Raw genomic sequence first — 22,181 nt, forward strand, 5'->3', positions numbered from 1 at the left:
TTTTTTTCTTAACAAATTTCTATCTTTTTTTTTAATAAATTCATAATTATAATTTTTTTCCACTCACTCTACGTTTTTTTTTTCTCAACCCCTTACATCCCGATTGTTTCTTTTCCTTTCATCTCACATCATAATTTTTTTTTCATTTGCTCTTGAAATCGTGTGCCGCAACAACTAATTTTACTAAAAAGAAAAGGAGAGAAAGAATAAACTTAGATAAAGTAAAATTCATTTTTTATTAACATAATAAAAATTGAATTTCTAATTAAAAAAAAAATATAAAATATATAAAGATAAATAAAAAAAATTGTCATCTTTGCAACACGCCACACACATCATTAGTCATGTTAGTATATGTGTCAAAATTTTCCCTCTTTTATTTAATTTTTTAGACACACTAAATTGTACTATTTTTAATATATAAATATTCACATGTAACACACGCCTTTAAGAATGATTTTTGAGACAATCGCCCATTACATTTAGCGACTTTTGAGACGTCTCTTTGGATTTCGTATTTTGGTAGGATGGAGTGGCATAGGAAGTCAAACAAACCTCAATTTGGGAGTGCCCATTTCGATATAATAACATGATAAACTAAAACGGCCCAGACGACCGAGGTTTGTACATACCTAAATCTTTAGGCCACCTCGAAGTTCTTGATCAGCGTGCTCTAACGTCAAAAATTAACTATCCTTCCGAGTTCCGAGTAACTCGTAGGATTAGTGATTTGAGTCGAGATCATGCATAGATATTTTGCAGTATTTAATTTTAAAATGTCGGGTTAGCATAAAAATAAAAAATCTATTTTAGATTTGTTGGGTGATCTCTAACGAAAAAATTTTTCTATACTAAATGTATTTTAAAATAATTTAGAGTAGTTAAAGAAGTTAGATTTCAGCATCACAAGTGCATGTAAGTAGGACCGCGTTTATTTAGTTTTATAGGAGTCGGATATGTTAAAATAAATACAAATACATATATTTGCATTTAATTTCTAGAATGCTCTCGAGATTGATGATTGGTAGATCAGGTCATTCAGTTAGATCGGTCGACCACTTAAGAATCCTTTTATACGTGGCCGTACAAATCTGTATTATTATGGAATGTTGGGCTCGACTCAAAAGCTGTACAAATCTGTATTATTATGGAATGTTGGGCTCGACTCAAAAGCTGAGCTCATTATACATCGGACAAATTGTCGGATCACTGAATCACTAGTTGAACCGATTGATAATACTAATACCACGCTTCGATGGAAAAGCAAAGTAACCAGAACAACTTGAAGAAGATGAAGCAAATTGGAGCGACAGTCATGCATCAGATTCACAACAAACCGTACCTGGAGGTTCTGGACAGGTTTGGGGTATCCGACGCTTCTGTATTGGAGGGATTCATGGGCCTGGAATCTGGACCCATTAGCAGGCCTAAATTGGTGTGATTTTCGTTTCTCCAGAAGCCCGGTTCGAAATCAAAAATAGTTATGAATCAAGGTTGACACAATTTGATTTGTCCGAATGAGAGTTTGAAGTTGAGACCCACCATGTAGACATATTAATTACTGCTTTTATCTTATATGGATGGAAAGAGAAAGAAAGAGAGTGATTGATGGTTGCGGTGAAGGTGGGACTGTTGTACGTAGATTAGACATAACAGTCGGTCCCAGACTCCCAAGATTTTAAGAAAAGATAAAACAAAAGAAAAGGAAAGAGCAATAGGTAGTTATCGTACGGATAGAAAAATTTAGTGTAGTTGGTAGCCGGTAATAAATTAGAATCGGGCAGAAGGGGGAAGAGCTTAACCGTTTGTTTCAGTCCCATCTCTTTTAACTGTCATCAGTCCTCGCTCTATACCTGTACGAGCAAAAGTTCACAAAAAATTGATCTTGCCAACTGTGTTATTAGAATAGAAGGAATCCAAAGTCGTTCTTGAATTCTGTATCTGGGTTTCAAGAATCAGTAACTCTAGCTTAATTCCTTGTCCGAAAATGGTGTATAAGTGTAGCAATCTTGTTGCGGCACAAGCACCACCTGTAATAGTTCAATCGCGTTATCCTCGACTGCCCAAGTACGTTTCTCGCCTCTCCTTCCAATATCTGCCCCGTTTTTGTTTTTTTAGGAAAATTTTGGTTTTCTCCCTCTTATGATAAGTCGTCATTGCCTCTATGCCTTTATCTGATTATGATAATTTATGATTGGAGTTGCAAGTGATTGGTTGGAAGATTTTCAGTTCCAATATTCAGGCTTCCCAAAGCAATGTTGGATTCTTGATGCTTTGCTGGAACAGTTTGAGTTGTTCTTGAGATTTCTTAAGCTAATGATTGTCCATTTTTTGGGTTCTTTTTGTTGCTGAAAGATACACAGTGTTGTTCTATAGACTTCAGGCTGATAGTTGGATTCTTCTGGAGATGTTAAACTAAATTGATATGGTCTTAGGTTTACATGCTTAAGTTGTATCTCAATTAGTTTAATTAGTGCTTGGCTTCCCAGTTCTTGACAACCTACATCATGTATGATAGAGAAGTCATGCAGTATATGCAATCGTGTTCGAGTTGGCTCGTGTGTTATATGTGCTCATTTAAAAATTGTATTTGAACTCCGTACATAGTATTATCTGGATCTTGGCTCGTCTATAATCTACTGCGGAGTGCTGAATATGCTGCAATCTGCAGTAGGGGAATTCCGGGCAAAGACATGTCAAACTGCTGTCTTGATCACCCTATATCCATTAAATTTGGTGTTAAACCAGCAATAGCAGGTTTCGCAGCATCAGTGATATTGCTATCTCAGACAGACCTGGTCAGTGCTCTATTTGTATATTGATGCTTCATTTTATATGCCATGGCTTACTTTTACAAAGCAAAATATGTGTCTTTTCTTTTGGCTATGTTATGCCAGTCAGTGGGAACTGCTTTACGTAATCTGAACATTGTTATGTGGAAGGATATAATCAACCCTTTTCCTCAAACTCAATGATGAACTTCAGTGTTTTTCCAGTGTTCTTTGAAAGCATTTAAATTTGGAAGAGAGAAATGCTGAATTATCTGCTGTTTTAAGATTATTATCATCCTTTTTATGTCTTAGAACTCTAATATTTTTATGGAGGTACTATATTCAAGAACAAGAAACATTTGATTCTATGAGGACAGGTCTGTCTGAAATGTTGGTGGTGCTCCTGAGTTTTCTCATTTTTTTTGGTATTTATATGTCTTGACCTTATTCTAGTTATGTAAATGGGAAAAACAGATCGCCGAGCTCCAAACATGATTTTGTTCTATTCGGCAGGCTATTGCAACAAATATTTCTCATGGGAATATATGCCAGCTTGCAAGTGCTACTGATAATAAGCTGACTCTTCCTTTGGACAATGACGAGGGGAATGGAATGCTGATGATGATGAGAGGCATGACAGTGAAGAATTTTGATCCAGCCAGATATGCTGGTAGATGGTTTGAAGTAGCTTCCCTTAAACGTGGGTTTGCTGGGCAGGGTCAAGAAGATTGCCACTGCACTCAGGTAACTGGAAAACTTCCAAGAAAGAAAAAGAACGATCTGATGAATGTTTTATATTTCAGCTCACATCCCTACTAAAAGAAATGCCCTCGGCGCCTTAATAACTGGCAAGTTGTGCTGTGTGTCAATAATATCCCCACATTGCTCGTTAGATAAAGATCTCAAAGATCATTATTGGCATATCTAAGCTTTACGGTTCCCCACACAGATTAAGGGGCAGGACGGATCATAGAGAAGAGGATGACGAATTATGTATACAGTCACCTACAAATTTGGATGGAATCTTTTGTGTCCTCATCTTTTTCATGTTTACTCTATGAGTGGAATTGTTGGCCTGATTTCTGAAATTTATTTCATGCTACATAATCGCAGGGCATTTATACGTTTGATCTGGATACACCTGCTATCCAGGTTGATACATTTTGTGTTCACGGAGGACCTGCTGGTTATATTACAGGTATAAGGGGAAAGGTTCAATGCCTTTCTGAGGAAGAGAAGGATAAAAATGAAACTGACCTAGAAAGACAGGAGATGATCAAGGAGAAGTGTTACCTTCGGTTTCCCACTTTGCCATTCATTCCCAAGGAACCTTATGATGTGATAGCAACTGATTATGACAATTATGCTTTGGTTTCTGGAGCTAAGGACAGAAGTTTCATACAGGTACACTTATTCTGCATCCCGACACATTCTAGTTTTCTGAGAGCCTCCAGTTTATATTGTTTCTTGATATGCATTCTATACTTGCCGGCCTTCTCTTGTCACTTCGATTTAAAGCCCTAAAGAAAATCCTGTTATATCTCGTTCAATCTATCTTCACAACAATTTTTGCTACGTTAATGGCTTTATCAAACTATATATTGTCTACATAGAACTGAAAGTTAGATCCGAGCAATGTCAAGAATCTTTGATCTTAGTTGCCGTTGTTTTGGAAGTCATAATGCTCTGCAGGACTTCAGGTTGCCTACCACTACCTTAACTTAAAATCACTGCCACCCAGTGTTCACATTTCATGGATTTTCTTTCAATATCTGGCACTAGTTTCTGTTGATTCTGAGCATAATTCTGATAATTGTCTGAGCTCATTCCTTTATTACTTCCAATTACTAAGAACAATATTTCAGATATACTCGAGGACGCCTAATCCTGGACCAGAGTTCATTTATAAGTACAAATCTATCTTAGCAAATTTTGGGTATGATCCTAGCAAAATCAAAGATACTCCACAAGACTGTGAGGTGATGTCAAACAGTCAGCTAGCGGCAATGATGTCCATGTCCGGGATGCAACAAGCTCTAACAAACCAATTTCCCGATCTAGAACTGAAAGCCCCCGTTGCGTTCAATCCATTTACCAGTGTTTTTGATACTCTGAAGAAGCTCCTTGAGCTTTATCTCAAGCAGTGATTGAACTTAAACCCCAAAAAGTGTCTTGTAACGTAGAGCTTCTTTATCTGACTAACTTATATTGTTAATGGCAATCTTTCTCTTTGCTTGCATATACACGCTGTCATATGTATATGCGTAATTCATTTTCTTGCTGTTGCGTAATATCATCGGTGACAGTCAGAAAACCTCTCATCTTCACATTTTCAGTTCATCCAGTTTGCTAGCACAATAATGTATAATTCACCTCAACATTATCTTTTGTAAACTAGAAGCCATAAACCATCAAGACAAATTTATGCAAACATCTTGATTGTTCAATGCATACTTCCAAACCTTATAACAAGGGAGGGGGGAACTACAACAGCAAAACTTCACATGTAGTTCAAGAATCATGCTTTCTGAGCTGAAAAACCAAGAATAAAATCCTTGATCTCATCGCTGACGGCCCTCTCCAACGCAGTACGGCCTTCTGCATCCTTGACGGTGCAATCAGCTCCAGCTCTCATCAACTCTTCAATCTTTGGCTTATCACCCTCAGAAGCAGCCATCAAGAGCAAGATATCCACTGGGTGGATGTTCTGCTCCAAAAGAGCCTCCATCTTATCATAAGAACCCTCCACTGCCAGCATTCCCATGTAATTGAAGTACTGTTCAGACATTAAAATATTAAGGTTATTCCCATTTTGAAATCCATTCAAACTTACAAAGTTATCCACAAGTCTCATCCACATGAACAAACAAACATAAGCAACAGTAGTTAAAAAAAGCCGGCCAGCCATCAACAAAACTAAGTACTAGCACAACCGACAACAGCAGCAGCAGAAGAAGAAGAGATAAGGAATGAAGGAATGTTCGACAAATTACACCTGTTCAACATCGTCCCGGTCGAAATCATCGCGAGACTGGCTTCCGTAAATGCCAGCACCTTCAGCGTCGACGCCATTCTTGCCGAACCTGAACCAGCAAGTAGTTCTTGAACCAGAGGTTGGTCCCAATTTCCGGGTGGTTCTGGACCATCCAGCAATTCTCGCAGAGCCCAGAAACTGAGAAGTGAGATGAACTGAAACAGGCGCAACTGAAGAAGACGACGACGAAGAAGAAGCTATAATGGGTTTAAGCGAGAATTTGGGTTGGAGAGCTGTTGACGCCATTGCTTTGATGGTTTCAGATTTTCACTCTCCAGTTCGGATACGATCAAACCAACGGTCCTTAAACATCCTGACCATTATAACTGGACGTTGTGTTATATCTTTAGTTTAAACCAAAAACAACAAATCAGAGTGGCGCAGCGGAAGCGTGGTGGGCCCATAACCCACAGGTCCCAGGATCGAAACCTGGCTCTGATAGATTTGATTTCCGAGAGCAAGCTTCACCTAGCCACACCAATTTTTTCTTTTTTTCTTTAATAAAAAAATCCGAATGAAAAATAGAAAGAAATTATTAGTAGAAAAATTACCTCAATTAATTTCAAAATGTTAGGGATTTTTGGGCCATCTAATCTAAGTAATAATTATTCTTATAACCTTTTGTAATATATTTATTACATATAAAGAATAATAATCTAAGTATAATTACTTTCATAACCTTTTGTAATATATTTATTACATATAAAGATTAATTTTGCATTTAATAAATGGGTTCAATCTAACTATTTTTCTTAAAGCCAATGTTTTCTACACGACATTCAAACTGCTTTATGGTTTTTTCGTTTTGTGCAAGTTCAACTACAATAATCCCCGTACAAAATTTTAAATCGAAAATCGAACTTTTAATTTTTTTCTAATATTGGATGAAAATAAAATTAAACTTTTGAGGTGTTTCTTATATATCCAACTTTACTTTTCCTTAATCTATTGTCCCTAACAAAACATCAATTTTCTTTTTAATACATTTTTTTTATACACTTATTTTTCGTCCCAATCAAACAAATACTTAAGTCTTTTAAAATTGGACAACAAATTACAACCTTTCAAGCACGGAACTGGTCCCCCTCCAACACACACACATATATATATATATATATCATCAACTTATATTTGGAAAAAGTACCTTGATATAGTCCCCCATCATTTAAACATTACAAAAATTCTAGTTAAAAAAAATGTATTCTACATAAAATAGAAAGATAATTCAAATTTTCAATGTTTATGGGCATATCATAAAGAAAATAGTACCCATTTTCATAAACTTATAAGTATGTCAAATTTCTTTGATTTTCCAATTTATTTACCAAGATTATCCCTAAAAAGAAAACAGTAAATTACAATATAATCCTTTCAATTTTATCATAATTACAATTATCTTCACATTATTTAAAAAATTTCAAATACTCCTATAATATTAACAATCGTCTAACATATATTTCTTACATAATTATGGCAATTTTATTTCAAATTTTTCTTAGATAATTATGGCAATTTTATTTCAGAAAAATTTGTTTGTGATTTACTCGAATATATAGTGGGCTAGTGGTGGTGCGCAAGTATGAAAAGATTTGGTTGTCTATCACTTTCATGATTGAGTTCACATGATGAAGCAAAGAAATATATAGTCATATGCCTCCCATGACCCCTCCCATGAAATGATCTTTTTTTTTGGTTGGTGGGGCGGGGGGGGGTAGGCCTCAACCCAGTTCAGGAACCCTCACATTATCCAACTTTCTTCACCAAACAAAACTTACACAATTTACTCTTTTTCACCATTCAACAGAATGCAAGCAAACATACCACTCAATAAAAGGAGAAAAAGCTCACTTCTTCTAACTTATGGTCCTTTTGTTTCACCTACTGCCTTCAAATTGGCCAATTGGGACTTGTTAGGTACATGAATCAGCAGCATATAATGGGGTTGGCATCATTCATATATACTCAGAATTGAAACAAACTGAAATGGATGAATAAGTGGTTAGGGAATAGTACATCCAACTTAAATTGATTTAACTGCATGCACATGAATTCAGTGACCACATCACCCCCCATAGGCCTCTACTTTAGATAAAGAATATAAGGTAAAGATTTCATGCAAACTCAAGAACTAACTAGCTTAAGATGTCTCACACTCTAAGCAAGTCTCCCACCAAGATGAGACCCGAAGCAGCTATTCGGCCACAGGCCTCAACTTTTCCTCCTAGTGTAAAAGAGAAGGTGCAAATATCCCATAGTTTTGGCTTAGCATTTTCTGATAAGATGGCCTTGAAATCTAATCCGGTGGCTATAGGGACTAGAGGTACAGTTGGATCCCTCATCATGCAAGAAATAGAGTACTTTAGCCGGCTTGAGATGGGTTGCCAGAGCAGCTCCAACAAGCCTGCACGACAACTTGCAAACTCAGCTTCAACTGGTGGGTTCTCCAAATCCAAGCTCGAATCGCTGATCACTGTTCCTGGAAGAAAGAAGAGGGGAAGCAACCGGCTCATACCAAGTATGTGTTCTATGGTGGAAGTAGTGGAAAGCAATCAGAGAAATATGTTTTCTGGATTCACTTACAGGAATCTAAAGGCTGATCTTAAGAGGTAGTCACCTTAGTTAGCCTATGCTGTCAGATAGTTTTGAGAACCCAAGCTTCTTTAGACGATTTGTTATGGGGTTAACCCATGTCTTGTCTGGATTTCCACATTTTATGTCCACGATTTCAACTACACCAGGCCCCTTTTTGACGGGCTTTTGTCTTATTGGAGTCCCTTCTATCGATATATTATCAGCTGCAAGCATTGGAATTTGATGAGTTCCTCCAGAGTAGTGCTTCGCCTTCTTTACTGTTTCAGGGCCTTTATCATTTTTAACATTGCTTGTTCCGCTGCTGCTTGCTTCATCCATTGATGTTCTGGGTTTCAGTTTTCTAGGAGTAACATCACCGGCTGCAACAGGGACCGAAGCGCACAGAGAAGGTGTCTTAGATTCAGATCTTGTGGATTCTATCTCTCTAGACATTAGGGCACTGATTGTCCCAGTTGTACCCACTTTAACGGATCCTCCTCCACCCCTTATAGCCTCTAATGTCTGAACCATATTGTTCCAACTAGCTTCAAAAGTCCACCAAGAAATTATCTGCGAATGAATTAGTGCAACTCTAAAGCAGGCTTGTTGAAACAGAGAGCAAATCAAGCTGTTCAAGATCCTGGAAAATAGCAGCACAAAGCACGTAAGTCTTAAATCAACTGTAGCAGATACAACATTACATATGAAACTCACTGAAGCAATTTGATCGAGGGTGGCAAGGATTTTACATTTGTCTTCATTAAATTCACAACATAACAATCTTTGACGAATCAAGTTGGTAGGAGTTATTCTCACATACTGTTCAGATTTTGAAGCAACTTTTCCTAGCACCCCATTGGCAACTCTTCATTCCAAAACTTCTGATACTCTTATCAGAATAGGAATAGAACTATACATATAAACCAATGCATTTTTAGTAGAAAATGCAAGCCAAGAGACTTTACTTCACTTACAAGCTCTTGGTCCTAATCATCAAAACACAAAAGTTAACTACCAAGATTAGAAGTGCTTACAAACTTTCTGCCATAAAGGGAAAAGAAAAGGCACAATAGAGTACATTTAGGTGGTAATCATGTGATGCATGATTTTCACAATCTAACAAGCAAAGAGCTAATTGATTTAAACACCTCAACTAACCTACTGCAGATAATCAATGCTTTTGGACTAAATAGTTTCAGATGAACCAATTTTGTTAAAACAGAAGCACCTAGAGCTGCAGCATAACTGTCAGCACAATCAATGTCACCATGAAACTCATAAATTACATCTCCTGACTCTTGACCACAAGAATCCTGCACAAAGAGCAAAAGCCCACCACTCCAAACCCCCAATTCTCAAAGCTAAAGAAATACAGAAAAACAAAAACTATCAAAATCCTCTTATTCCTCAAACCCCATGAAACTTCACAAGAATAAAACAGAAGATGAGTAAAACAGGACATCAGGGATCCAACTTTCAGCATTGAAATTGAATTGAAGTCTAATCGAATCCCATATGAACAAGAACTGAAATGAGTTGAAGCTTACCCACAAAGCCCACAATCCGGAGCTTCCAAAGGGGCTGTGAAATAGAACCTTGAATCCAAAACGTCCCAAGATAATGGAAAATGAGGAGTCAAATCAAATGATAGACAGCCCACAAAAGCAGATTTGAGTTATTGAAAGAAAAAAACGAATCTTGGTAAAAAAGTGAGTACTCTTACTTTCGGAATGGCTCTCAAGAAATCCAGTTCTCACCTCAAAACGAGCATTTGGGTAGATCCAGCATGGTTGTATCCTGTGTTTCTTGGATTAGGCTACCCTTGACCTTTTCCTACAATTGCTGGCCCACTTTGGTTTTCATTTTTGGAAATGTTTTTCATTTTCTTCTGAATGTTTCAAAATGACACAGTGTTGAAGTCCATTGTTCTTAAATTTGAGTTCTGTATTATTTATTTTTATTTTTATGATTTAATTTGCCATTAATCTTGTGTTGTGTTTGAATTTACGAATATCCCGAATCTATCAAATTTATTTAAATAAATTCATGCAATAAAAAAAATTAAATTTTTTGTAGCATTGTGATGAATTTTAAATTTATCTAATATAAAATTATTTAAATTTTTTATTCTAAATCCTAATTATTTCTTCCAAATACAGCGTTGGTGATAATAAAAAAGTATTAGATAGAGTATTCTAATTGAAAATTTGAGTTCATAAAATAAATATACAATCTTTTTATAAACTCCATGTCTTGTATATATTTTACAAATAAATCCGAATTAAATGATACTATTTATTCTGGAAATCTAATCTAATAAATATATAGTTTTTTGTAGTTGGTATAAAAAAAAAATTGTGTCATGATATTATTCCTAGTACTTGACTTTTTTTATATTCTCAGAAATTAAATACCCGAGTAAACGATAAATTTCTATAGCTTCAAATTATGTATTAATAATTTCGGTTGATTTAAAGCAAAAGCTGTAAGCAATTTTCTACTAATTTTTGCAACTTATTAATAAAATTATAAATATAAATTATTTTTTAAATATTTAAATTCCAATATTTTTTCATTTTTAATTTTTATTCTTAAATATTCCTAAATTTTACTATTGAGAAATTCATATAAAAAAAGTATAAATTATTTTTATTATAAAATAAAAGTTATTGCAGACACCTGAATGAAAGGGAAAATGGGTAAAATTCTTGGGCAGGTAAGATGGCGAAAATAAGAAAATATTATTGAATAATTAAATAAGTTTAGGTGAGACTTTATTTGAGTTGTAAAGTCACATTTATCAAAATTTTAGTTGAAACTCTGTCTCGTGGTGGGTGCATTTAGTTAGGGATGAGCGTTCGAATCGGATTGTTCGAGTCTCAATTCAATGAGAATGAATTTTTATAAAATGAGTTGAATAATTTTTACAATTTTCGAGTTTTGAAATATCTAAACTCGATTTTAAATAATTTAATTTAGTTATTAAATGGAGAAAAATACCCAATTAAATTAATCGAGTCCCTGATATTTATTTAAATAAAATTATCAAAAGAAATATATGCTTTCAATATTTTGTTGTTGTCTAACTTTTATTCAAATTTAAATTAAAAAAAATGAAGAAAGAAGAGGAAAAGTTCGGGTATTCGAAACTTTAAAAATTATTTGATTACTTGAATATTCGATTTTATAAGATTTGTAATGGGTACAAAAATATATTGCATGAAAAATTAAATATATTATTTGAATAGTCCACAATTCAGAAAACACGACTCGCGTGCATCCCTATATTTAGTGTACAAATACATTTAATTTGTGGATGATTGTATATATTATTTTTTAAAATATGTGCGAATTATTTATGTGCTCCGTACACAAACCATACAAATTTGTTAAATAGAGTGATTAGTAAATTAATACATATAGATATGAGTAAACATTTAAAAAATCTAAAATGCCCTCAAAACCAAACCCCAATACACATAAATCAATTTTAGGGTTACTTTTGGTACTTTAATATAATAATCCATTCTAGGTTTTGAAGTTGAGCAAATTTGAAAATCAACATATAATTCCAAAATACTTGTGAAATTATAGAATACATTTGCATACATCCAACATGAATTACAAATAAGCACCCCCAAAAACCACAAATTTACCAAAAACAAAATTCAAACTCCCATGTGCACTCTCTATTTATATATGACCCACATTATTACATTATTATATATAAGTTTGTACCACCTTAATTTTGGTATTAATTTAAATTTTTTTACCTGATTATTACACTTAATTACAAGATCTAAATTTTACTTCACCTACACAGAATCCATATTATTATAAAATAAAGAGTTGCTATGGACACAAAATGATATTTTTAACACTTATGAGTGCTGAAACTAATGTTTGTAAAGAAAGAATATCTTTTGATTGATAAGATTACTAATTTATTCAATTCAATTTAATTTTTTTATTTTTTTATTAGTTTAATGTGTTAATTTATATATTTTATTTTTTATAGATTATATATTTTAAATTATAAAAAAAATTATTTATTATATGCACATAGCAATATTCAACAACTATTACTAGTTAAAAAAAATGGAAAAAAGAGGATGTAACAGTGATTACCAGCCTGAAATTGAACCACAGATCTCACTTGTCTTTCAAATCCAGCTCACGTTTTTTGCTTTCAATCTGAGTAACCCATACCCCATAGATGGATTAGCCCATGAACTTCTTATACCCTTTTCCCTCAAAAATCTCCCACTTCTTCAATTCAAAAACCCCCATTTTCATCACAGCAATCGCATTCTTCGCTCGCTCTGTTATCCCCATTCCGAAATCTCTACTTTGCATTAGACTGAGCAACTTCTCAGCAACGCCATTGCCGGAGAAAAATCCTGCGCAAAATGAGCTCGCAAAGATCTGCCAAGCCCACAAAGCCGCCTAACCAAACAACCCCATCAAGATCATCCTCCGCTTCTTCTTCCTCTTCCGTGTCATCCCATTTAGCCATGATTGAATTGAAGCAGCGAATCCTCACTTCCCTCTCCAAACTCGCCGACCGTGACACGCATCAGATCGCTGTAGAAGACCTTGAGAAGATTATCCAATCCCTGTCGAACGACGGCGTCTCCATGCTCCTCAACTGCCTTTACGACGCTGTCAATGACCCGAAGCCCGCCGTGAAGAAGGAGGGCATCCGTCTCCTGGCGGCCCTCTGTGCCGCCCACACTGATCCTGCCGCCACTCATCTCACTAAAATTATTGCCCACATTGTCAAGAGGCTCAAGGATTCCGATTCCCAGGTTAGGGACGCATGTCGCGATGCCATTGGCTCGCTGGCCGGCCTGTACTTGAAGGGCGGTAATGGCGGGGACGGAGTTGTTTCGCTCTTTGTGAAGCCCTTGTTTGAGGTGATGAGTGAGAATAACAAGAGTGCACAATGTGGGGCGTCAATGTGTTTGGCTAAGATGGTGGAATGCGCCTCCGACCCACCTCTGGCAACGTTTCAGAAACTTTGTCCGAGGGTTTGCAAATTTTTGAATAGTCCAAATTTCTTCGCGAAGGCTTCTTTGTTGCAAGTTGTGTCGAGCTTGTCTCAGGTATGTTCCATTTCCAGCGGTAGTGTTCGGTCGTGGTGGTTCTCCTCCATTGTTTTATCTTTTTGAACGAGCGAGTACTAGAAGTTATTCTTTTGATATTTGTCGCAGACTATGAGAAAATTTAGATTAGATATTAAGTCTCATCTGATGATATAGTTGACTTTTTAATATTTGATGCGAAGTAAGAGTAGAGAAATGGAATCTTGACTCATTGCAGTATTGTTTTCTGTCGTCCAACTTGATTCTTGTGAAGTTCTGTGATTGTTGAAGTATTTTTAGAAATTAACTGCAGGATTGTGAGATTGCCTTTAGCATTGGATCCTTCCATCCAATAAGGTTCTATTTAACTACTGTAATTTCCTGGTGCTTGCTCATCTAGGCAATCCATGATATCTGCACAGTGTTCCTAGGATTTTTTATGCCATTAAAACTTGCTTAATGTACTCCCGGAGAAAACATGTTCTGGATTCTAGAGTTTTTGATTCATCCTTCGACGAAGTATTACATCTTCCCTCTTATGTCCTGATACTCGTGAATAATTGTTTGCTATTGAATGTTTTAGCGTGTCAATGCCCGTGCAATTTATCATACTGGTCCATGTAACAACCTGGACTTCAAATTAGACTGAGCATGGCACTTTCCATGGTGGTTCCTTTCACCTGTCTGAATATGTTTCATTCCATCAGTTCATTGGCAATGTTGGTGTTATGAAAGCAAAACAAGAAAGTAGACTTTATTACTCTTTCTTTTTTAATAATCTTACTTACTGTTTCAGGCAGGAGCAATTTCACCACAAAATTTGGAACCATTACTGCAGCGTATTCATGAGTGTCTTGGCAGTTCAGACTGGGCAACTCGAAAGGCTGCTGCTGGCGCATTAAGTTCCTTGGCTTCGAACTTGAGCAACATAACCCCAGAAGGAGCTACGCCCACGTTGACTGTGCTTGAGGCCTGTCGGTTTGACAAGGTATATAAAAGTAGCATCTCTGCAAACCATCAATGTGATTCTCAGAGACTGGCTATCTGTGAGCCTGCCATTTTTGCCCACTGATCAGCTAGAATTTTGTTATTTTAGAATTTGATTTGGTCTTCAAACATCTTTCCCTCATTTAGCTGCTTGTAGTCACCAGCGAGTTGATGTCTGAACTTGATATCTTTCGATGAATTATACTGCAAAACTAATAATTGACCTTTCTGAGTTTTTCAGTTAAAAAAATTCACGAGTTGGTCTTTTGATGCTTGTTATCATTAAGTTGCTCAATACTACTTGACACCTAAAGGTGACCTCTGTTTTTGTAGCGCTAAAAAATCAAAATAGTAGCTATTTTGAGTTTGCTTGCTGTCACATATTTCAGAGGATGATTGAGCAAACACGCATCCATCCTGATAGCATACAACTGATGGAAAACAGGAAGTCCCTTTTCCCCCTAATTTCCCTTGCATCAATCCTGAAAGCTCATAACAGCTTGGTCTTACCATTTATCTCAACATTCACAAAATTAACCACATGAAAGCTGCATTTCTTATTTCACAACAATTTAGGCCAAAGTACCCCAAGAACATGTTATTACCATGTCTTACCTTCATTCTTCTAGTTTGTCTTTGACATAAAGATTATTAGTTGGCTTATATTTGATAAAACTCATGTATTTGGTATGTATAAAGTATGTTACATGACTTGAATGTGAGTATAATTAACGGCCAAAATTCATTCTGTTTGCCAAGGACACTTTCCATCTTTGAGTATTTATGTTGCATAAGTAATATTCAGTTTGCGCGCTTGAATGACAATTGTTGGACTAGCTGAAGAGTGAAGTTGGGCAGCACTATGTTTCTACTGGTTTCTTGGCTGGCCAATTCAAATTGAAGTAATTCTTTCTGTTTTCAGATAAAACCTGTGAGAGAGAGTATGACAGAGGCATTGCAGCTCTGGAAGAGAATTGCAGGGAAAGGAGATGTATCATCTACTGAACATAAAGCTTCATCTCATGGTAGTCATGGATCTTGTGCTCATCAGCAGAATTCCATTAGCAATATTAGTTATTTGTTACTCACATGATTTCTTCTTTAATATTCAACCCTTCAGATGGTGAGGCTTCTGAACCTGCTGGTTCATCTGATAGAAAGGATCTTCCTAATCTTGGTGAGAAAGGAAGTGAAAAATCAGAGAAGAACTCATCCAGTGGATCGTCTCCCACTGATTCTAATACGAAAGGCAATGGAAACAACATTTCTGATGAGGCAGTTGGGATATTAAGGAAGAAGGTACCACCAGCATTAACTGACAAAGAATTGAACCCTGAGTTCTTCCATAAACTAGAAACAAGAGGTTCAGGTGATTTGCCTGTAGAAGTGGTTGTCCCTCGCCGATATGCTAATCCTTCACATTCCCAAAACGAAAAAGACCCAGAGACAAATGATACAGATCCAAGTAGGACTATGCTAAACGGCCAGGCTCAGGGATATGAGAGCATTAAGAAGGGAACTATTGGTGATAGGATCGATCCTAATCAGAGAGAGTTTTCCGGCGTTTATGCAGATTTTTCTAGAAATGAATCTGATGGATTAGTGAATAACAAAGGAAATTGGTTGGCTATTCAGAGGCAACTATTACAACTGGAGAGGCAACAGGCTCATCTCATGAATATGTTGCAGGTATACTTTCTTTCATTGCATTCAGGACAGGTTTCCTGAATTTCCATTGCACTGACAATTCCTTTTCCATTTCCAATGCAGGATTTTATGGGTGGGTCTCATGATAGCATGGTGACCCTAGAAAGCAGAGTTCGGGGGCTTGAGAGAGTTGTTGAAGACATGGCCAGAGATTTGTCAATATCAACCGGTAGGAGGGGTGGTAGTTTCATGGCTGGATTTGAGGGATCTTCAAACAGGCCTCTCAGCAAGTACAGTGGCTTCCCTGACTATTCAGGTGCTAAATCAGGGAGAGGAAATGATGGTCGCATTCACTTCGGGGAGAGGTTTGCAGCATTTGATGGTGTTGCTTCAGGCATGAGGGGTAGGGGCCCTTCTTGGAGATCTGACGCATCAGATGCTTGGGACTTCCATCCATATTCTAAAAATGGGCAAATGGGCTCAAGGAGAACTGCAGGTGCTGGTACTATGGATATTAGGTCCTCTAAATCAGATAATGAGGCTGATCAGGTAGGAAGCAGGAGAGCTTGGGAAAAAGGAGGTGGACCTGTTAGGTTTGGTGAGGGACCTTCTGCAAGAAGTGTTTGGCAAGCTTCAAAGGATGAAGCAACCTTGGAAGCTATTCGAGTAGCTGGTGAAGACAATGGAGTTGCTCGTAATGCTCGAGTAGCTATACCGGAGATGACAGCTGAAGCATTAGGAGATAATGGATCAGTACCAGAGCGTGACCCCGTTTGGACTTCTTGGAGCAACGCAATGGATGCACTTCATGTTGGTGATATGGATTCAGCTTTTGCTGAAGTTTTGTCTACTGGGGATGATCTCTTGCTTGTAAAACTTATGGACAAAGCAGGCCCCATAATCGATCAACTGTCAGATGAAGTAGCTACCGAGGTTTTGCATGCTGTTTCACAGTTGCTTATGGAGCAGAATTTCTTTGAAATGTGCTTATATTGGGTTCAACAGGTACGTCTTTTGCTTTATAGTTCCATAGTTTAGCTGCATCTAGACCAGTCATGTTTTATAATAGCCTTCACTTTGTATCCCGTATTTGATAAATTCTAGATCCCTTTTTCCGCTCCCAATAAAAGCTGGAAATTCCACTTATATTGGAGAAGATGATGTTATCTGTTGGTTCTATGACAGAAATCTTGGTGCATAACAATTTAGGGTGCATCTTATGGGGGATCCCTCTGACATTGTTTACTGTACTCAGTTGGCAGATATAGTTATGGAAAATGGCCCTGATGTCCTGGGAATTCCTATGGAAGTAAAAACTGAGATTTTAGAGAATTTACACGAAGCTGCTTCTTCATTAGAACTAACAGAGGAATGGGACGGATCCCCTCCAGACCAACTGCTACTGCAGCTGGCATCAGCCTGGGAAATTGATCCGCAACATCTCGGGAAATAGCTCTGGAAACAAACTTTTTTGCTTGGTGTGGAGTGGATATATTAGATATTTTGTATCTACAGATTGAAGGTCAAACCTCTATGTAAGAACAGTTTACCACATGTATACTATGATTACAATATGACGGGGTGTTGAGTGTTGCATTAGTCTTCACTCATAATATTGGGATTCAGAGTTTCTTGCTTGCATTTTTATGTGCATGCAATTGTTTGGTTGTATTGTTTATATTAACGCCAACCATTTTGTTAAGGCAAGAAACTGACTTCTAGAATCCAAGAATGGAAGGTAAGTCATCTCAATCAAGCTCAACCTATTGGGTCCATGGAATTATTGAAACCACTAACCATTAGTAGCACTTTCACCTGAATAGATAGATACGTTTAAGCTACATTCCATTATATCTCCCAAGATGATTTTATATTTTACAGTGAAAAGATTGTTCAAATTTCACTCAGAAATTGCAAAATTTGTCTTTATAAACTGACAAAAATCTGTCTCCTAAACATAACTATTTCTGAGTTTGTTCATGTTTAGACATTATCTACACCACCATTTTCTGGGGATCTATTATTTATCACCATTCTCTCCTTCTTGGTTTTTGTCTAGTGACAAAAACTCTAGTGCAGTAACAACATCGGTGATCATAGGGCGAGTACTGGCATCCTCCTGCAGGCACATTGCTGCGACTGCAAGAGCTTGATAAAGTGCCTTTTCGGGATAGTTCCCATTTAGCAATGGATCCGCCATCAGATGGAACTTTTTCTTGTCTTTCAACAATGGTTGTGCCTGCCAAAATCCATCAAAGAGCAGAGTAAATATAAACTCATTTTATGCACTAGGCAGCCTTAATCAGAGAAAATTGTGAATGAAGTTCTCTAAGCACATACCCATTCAATTAAATTTTGCTCTTGACTTGGTTTTGCTTGGTCGATGACTCTTCTGCCAGTGATCATCTCCAAGAACACGACTCCAAAGCTGTAAACGTCGGACTTGGTAGTCAACTGACCAGAGGATGCATACTCAGGTGCACAATAGCCGTAGGTTCCCATCACCCTCGTTGAAACGTAAGGTCTCCCTCCGACAGGACCAAGCTTGGCAAGCCCAAAATCAGAGAGTCTGGGGTTGAAGTTGCTGTCTAAAAGTATGTTGGATGCCTTAAAATCTCGGTAAATCACTGGAGGATTGGCTGTTTCATGCAAGTATTCAAGTCCTCTTGCTGCTCCTTCTGCAATTTTAATCCTCGTGTCCCAATCAAGAGGCTTTTTGTTTGGACCTAAATCTTTACACAAGAATCAATCAGCATTTCAGCAGGTGCCACAAGTATAATGAATGCATCCAGACATGGGGAAGATCAGCAAGGCAAATTCATGAAGATATGTATTAACTTAATGAGCATAATTGAGAGAGAACTGTTCACGCATACAATAATAAGCTGCAACTCTGAGGACTTTAATATCAAGAAATTAAAGTATTTTGATCATCAAGCTTAGTACAAATAGCATGAGGTAACGAGGAGTTTGTAAGACATACTTAGGAGGTGATCCTCCAAGGAACCATTGGCCATGTACTCGTAGACTAAAATTCTGTGCTCTCCCTCAGAGCAATATCCTACTAGATTGACAAGATTGGAATGGTGAAGAAGACTCAACATCAAAACTTCCACTAGAAATTCTCTATTTCCTTGGAAACCATTTCTATCGAGTTGCTTCACTGCAATATCCTGAGCGACACCAACAAGATAAAAACAAGTCAGCTGAAATCACCCTTTTGATGAACTGTTTTGAGGATGAGAAAATGATGATAACAAAATGGGACGTAGGGGTTTAAGGAATTACAATTTTCTTTCTTTCAAGGTGGCCTTTGTACACCCTACCAAAGCCGCCTTCACCTATCATCATTTCAGGGTTGAAGTTTTGAGTTGCCGCTGACAGCTCTTCGAAAGTGAAATTTTCTGCAGCAATGTTGTTCTTTCCAAGTTTTTCTATTTCTCCATCTACATACCTTCTCCTGCTGCTATCTGCAAATCTAGTGATCGATCAATTTTATTCATCATTTAGCTTTTGAAGTAATAGCAATCAGTTCTCTATTAACTCAGTTCAAACTCATGTCAAATGAAACAGAAGAAATATTCATATTTTATAATGTGAAAATGTTAAAAGTGCCCAGAATCTTCACTAAAATGCTCGACTTTGGAGGAGATATTTCATGATAATATTTAAACTTATAGGATTTAGTTACATATTTCTGGTGTCTAAACAGGAGAAGAGAGCATTAGTGTTTCTTCCAGGAATAGAGAACCCAGGTGCAACAGAAGATATGCCTAAGCAGAAAAAGTTGGCACGAGCCTAAAGGCATTATTTGTCAGATAATCTACAAAAAAATAAACAAAAATAATCATATTCTCTTCCAGATAACGACAATACAGATTTTTATTCTTTTAATTTTGGATTGAATATCATGTCTGCATCTTGTGTCTCTTTTGATTGCTGACGGGCAGCCATAATCATGATCTTCATAAGCCTTGATCATAACACTGGTTTAATCAGGGCAATCTATCAATCAGGGACATTAATTGTGAATTCAAAGCATAAAACAGGAAAGAGACACAGGAAGGAATAAAAACTTGACAAAGAATCAGGACAGATAATCCTCTTACCAGTTTTGAGGGATAAATTTGAGATCGAGGTCAAGGGTTTTGTGTCCTTAAATTCTGGAGCCTTCTTCACGGAGTTTTGTTGAATTTTCTCTTCTGACATGCAACACGAGAAACAGCTCAACATCCTTCCGTTCTCCTTGCGTTATCTCAACTTAACCATTTCAGAATGGATACACCATCAACCCCTGAACGTATATTTTCAATCAATATGCTACCAAAAGATCCAAAATTTCTCAGATTGCATTTGTATCTTGAATCTCTCAGCAATCTGATCAAAAACTTTCAGTCCTGAAACAACCAGTCCTTTCTGGTCTTTCAAGAAACAAAAAGGATTTGATGGTGCAGTTTTCTTCTCCCTTCAAAGCCAATATGTCATTCAAATATATTGGACACCATCTGTTTTCTAAATATAGCATATGTCTTGCTAAGAACCACACGAGGACAAATGGATCATAAACATGTCAAATGACGTTGTGCCACGTGGCATTTGCAATTATTACTATTTGGGCCTAGGTATGAGTATAGATAAATGCACCACCACATTAAATTGAGGAATGTGAAGCAAACTGAGACCTTTGCAACTATTTTCCACAACTGCCAGATTTTGTCCCTCCTTGTTCGATAACTAACTTTAAAATGCAAGTCAAAGTGCAATTCCACAAGAAATGGCTTTACTTCCATCCTTACTGATCTTGTTTCTCTTATAGAGACAGGCCCTTGATGCCAGTTCCGACGATCTTTCAACTCTGTCTGATGTAACTTCTACATAAGTCATGATTAATAACACCATGCAGACATGGTGAGTAGCACTAGTTCTTGACAAGGGGCTCCCCATAAAATCAAAAACTAATGTCTAAGAGTTGAGGTATGAGAACATCGAAGGTAATGCATTATGGAAACTACATCCAGAGGTTTGTCTTTAAATAAAAAATTGCGCAAGAATATCAAATGAATTGCTTCCAGTAACTCAACAAACTAATGTAAGAAGTAATATTTTTCATGAGAAATAAAGATAAAATCAAGTTACTTATTTCAAGTGAAGGAACTACTGAAATAAATATTGTTGTTTGTTTTTCCTGACGATTTATCGTTGTTCTATGTGCTAATGGCCACCCGTAAATCATGAAAATTTATCCTGAATCCAATTTTTTTAAGTGAATGTTCTGAACAGCACATAAAAATGTCAAATAAATTATGAAATGAGCAAATGTAGTTGTGTATTTTATCATATCATCTACTTCTTGGTTGAGAGTCATTATCCTAAACCCTAATTTTCTAAGTGGATGTTCTGAAAAGCAGTATCAAGAACGTTAATTCAATGGTTTCCGCATTCTAAGTGGATTCAGAATGTTTCCCATGATTAATCACAGCTTCTCTTTCTTTTTATCAATCAAATTCAGTTTCTTCTCATTTTCTTACCCGTATTTGTAGTGATTTTCAGAACACCATCTCTCTGCAACTCCCAACACCAAATTGTCGTTTCTATGGATTTTGTGAATCGAGCCCATTGCAGCTTCATGAGTTCCGGGTTTGGATACACGATTTCCACTTCCTCGAGGAAACCCTCCTGCTATTGAAGGCCAATTAGGGTTTCGGGGGATTGATGGAATCTTCAGAGGATAACCAACCAATGGAGGTTACCATAGGTCTCTTTCTCTCTAAATTCCACCACGCCTAAATTCCAGGGGTGGTGGAATTTAGGCGTGGTTCTCGCCATTGTTGAGAATCAACAACCTCCGAGGAGGAGTTGGAATGAAGTGTATCTCATTTTGAATTTTATATTTTCTTGAATGTATGTGGTTTACGGAAGATGACCTCCACTTTGTCTAATTTCTGAATCTTCAATTGAAGAACCCTAAACACAAAATCATTCTTTTTTAGGTAAATGCACATATACTGCATATTTTGCACTGCTTTTGCACAGTATGAATCATATCAATTATGGAGTTCATAATCAATTTTTCTGATTTTGGATTTT

At 36.7% G+C, this 22,181-nt stretch overlaps 5 protein-coding genes across 9 annotated transcripts; 2 read left to right on the plus strand and 3 right to left on the minus strand.

The window, feature by feature from the left end:
- Window positions 1–1,580: 1,580 nt before the first annotated feature.
- Window positions 1,581–5,010, plus strand: CHL (chloroplastic lipocalin). The gene is made up of 5 exons (XM_011097061.3): window positions 1,581–2,067; window positions 2,672–2,798; window positions 3,285–3,515; window positions 3,885–4,175; window positions 4,637–5,010. Exons 1-5 carry the CDS (start codon window positions 1,988–1,990, stop codon window positions 4,916–4,918), a joined length of 1,011 nt encoding a protein of 336 aa, XP_011095363.1. The 5' UTR covers window positions 1,581–1,987; the 3' UTR covers window positions 4,919–5,010.
- A 182-nt stretch (window positions 5,011–5,192) lies between these two features.
- On the minus strand, window positions 5,193–6,110 carry GDC1 (Ankyrin repeat family protein). The gene is made up of 2 exons (XM_011097062.3): window positions 5,767–6,110; window positions 5,193–5,547 (listed from the first exon to the last, which is right to left on the minus strand). Exons 1-2 carry the CDS (start codon window positions 6,049–6,051, stop codon window positions 5,290–5,292), a joined length of 543 nt encoding a protein of 180 aa, XP_011095364.1. The 5' UTR covers window positions 6,052–6,110; the 3' UTR covers window positions 5,193–5,289.
- Window positions 6,111–7,773: 1,663 nt separating this feature from the next.
- LOC105174845 (hexon) lies at window positions 7,774–10,240 on the minus strand. Of its 3 annotated transcripts, none has more exons than XM_011097064.3 (4): window positions 10,134–10,240; window positions 9,924–9,971; window positions 8,420–9,016; window positions 7,774–8,281 (listed from the first exon to the last, which is right to left on the minus strand). In XM_011097064.3, the coding sequence occupies exons 1-3, from the start codon at window positions 10,145–10,147 to the stop codon at window positions 8,425–8,427; spliced, it is 654 nt and encodes a 217-aa protein (XP_011095366.1). In that variant the 5' UTR covers window positions 10,148–10,240; the 3' UTR covers window positions 7,774–8,281; window positions 8,420–8,424. The 3 variants fall into 3 exon arrangements, with proteins under 3 accessions (XP_011095366.1, XP_011095365.1, XP_088732125.1); XM_011097063.3 differs by having other exon boundaries at window positions 8,386–9,016; window positions 10,134–10,238; XM_088875999.1 differs by lacking the exons at window positions 9,924–9,971; window positions 10,134–10,240 and adding an exon at window positions 9,126–9,143 and having other exon boundaries at window positions 8,386–9,016.
- A 2,289-nt stretch (window positions 10,241–12,529) lies between these two features.
- On the plus strand, window positions 12,530–17,735 carry LOC105174846 (microtubule-associated protein TORTIFOLIA1). Of its 2 annotated transcripts, none has more exons than XM_088876273.1 (6): window positions 12,530–13,481; window positions 14,257–14,448; window positions 15,370–15,472; window positions 15,568–16,136; window positions 16,218–17,099; window positions 17,280–17,415. In XM_088876273.1, the coding sequence occupies exons 1-6, from the start codon at window positions 12,786–12,788 to the stop codon at window positions 17,301–17,303; spliced, it is 2,466 nt and encodes an 821-aa protein (XP_088732399.1). In that variant the 5' UTR covers window positions 12,530–12,785; the 3' UTR covers window positions 17,304–17,415. The 2 variants fall into 2 exon arrangements, with proteins under 2 accessions (XP_088732399.1, XP_011095369.1); XM_011097067.3 differs by having other exon boundaries at window positions 12,532–13,481; window positions 17,350–17,735.
- A 187-nt stretch (window positions 17,736–17,922) lies between these two features.
- LOC105174847 (putative serine/threonine-protein kinase PBL23) lies at window positions 17,923–22,014 on the minus strand. 2 transcript variants are annotated; one of them, XM_011097068.3, is made up of 6 exons: window positions 21,623–22,014; window positions 20,204–20,388; window positions 19,383–19,564; window positions 19,078–19,267; window positions 18,435–18,826; window positions 17,923–18,333 (listed from the first exon to the last, which is right to left on the minus strand). In XM_011097068.3, the coding sequence occupies exons 2-6, from the start codon at window positions 20,325–20,327 to the stop codon at window positions 18,115–18,117; spliced, it is 1,107 nt and encodes a 368-aa protein (XP_011095370.1). In that variant the 5' UTR covers window positions 20,328–20,388; window positions 21,623–22,014; the 3' UTR covers window positions 17,923–18,114. The 2 variants fall into 2 exon arrangements, with proteins under 2 accessions (XP_011095370.1, XP_020554099.1); XM_020698440.2 differs by lacking the exon at window positions 21,623–22,014 and having other exon boundaries at window positions 19,383–19,572; window positions 20,204–20,340.
- Between the last annotated feature and the right edge of the window lie 167 nt (window positions 22,015–22,181).

Source organism: Sesamum indicum, linkage group LG12, assembly GCF_026168435.1.
Source record: "Sesamum indicum cultivar Baizhima isolate 11 linkage group LG12, ASM2616843v1, whole genome shotgun sequence".
Lineage (NCBI taxonomy): Eukaryota > Viridiplantae > Streptophyta > Magnoliopsida > Lamiales > Pedaliaceae > Sesamum > Sesamum indicum.

Bases quoted from the DNA above. Each gene is read 5' to 3' on its own strand.
- CHL (XM_011097061.3), top strand. From the start codon at position 1,988: ATGGTGTATAAGTGTAGCAATCTTGTTGCGGCACAAGCACCACCTGTA. The intron at 2,068-2,671 runs GTACGTTTCTCG...TGCAATCTGCAG, and splicing joins CGTTATCCTCGACTGCCCAA to TAGGGGAATTCCGGGCAAAG. The intron at 3,516-3,884 runs GTAACTGGAAAA...ACATAATCGCAG, and splicing joins AAGATTGCCACTGCACTCAG to GGCATTTATACGTTTGATCT.
- GDC1 (XM_011097062.3), bottom strand. From the start codon at position 6,051: ATGGCGTCAACAGCTCTCCAACCCAAATTCTCGCTTAAACCCATTATA. The intron at 5,548-5,766 runs GTGTAATTTGTC...ATGTCTGAACAG, and splicing joins ACCGGGACGATGTTGAACAG to TACTTCAATTACATGGGAAT.
- LOC105174845 (XM_011097064.3), bottom strand. The intron at 9,017-9,923 runs GTAAGCTTCAAC...GCTATTTTCCAG, and splicing joins CCGGATTGTGGGCTTTGTGG to GATCTTGAACAGCTTGATTT.
- LOC105174846 (XM_011097067.3), top strand. From the start codon at position 12,786: ATGAGCTCGCAAAGATCTGCCAAGCCCACAAAGCCGCCTAACCAAACA. The intron at 13,482-14,256 runs GTATGTTCCATT...TTACTGTTTCAG, and splicing joins TTGTGTCGAGCTTGTCTCAG to GCAGGAGCAATTTCACCACA. The intron at 15,473-15,567 runs GTAGTCATGGAT...TCAACCCTTCAG, and splicing joins ACATAAAGCTTCATCTCATG to ATGGTGAGGCTTCTGAACCT.
- LOC105174847 (XM_011097068.3), bottom strand. From the start codon at position 20,327: ATGTTGAGCTGTTTCTCGTGTTGCATGTCAGAAGAGAAAATTCAACAA. The intron at 18,827-19,077 runs GTATGTCTTACA...TCTTGTGTAAAG, and splicing joins CTTGGAGGATCACCTCCTAA to ATTTAGGTCCAAACAAAAAG. The intron at 18,334-18,434 runs GTATGTGCTTAG...GGATTTTGGCAG, and splicing joins AGCAAAATTTAATTGAATGG to GCACAACCATTGTTGAAAGA.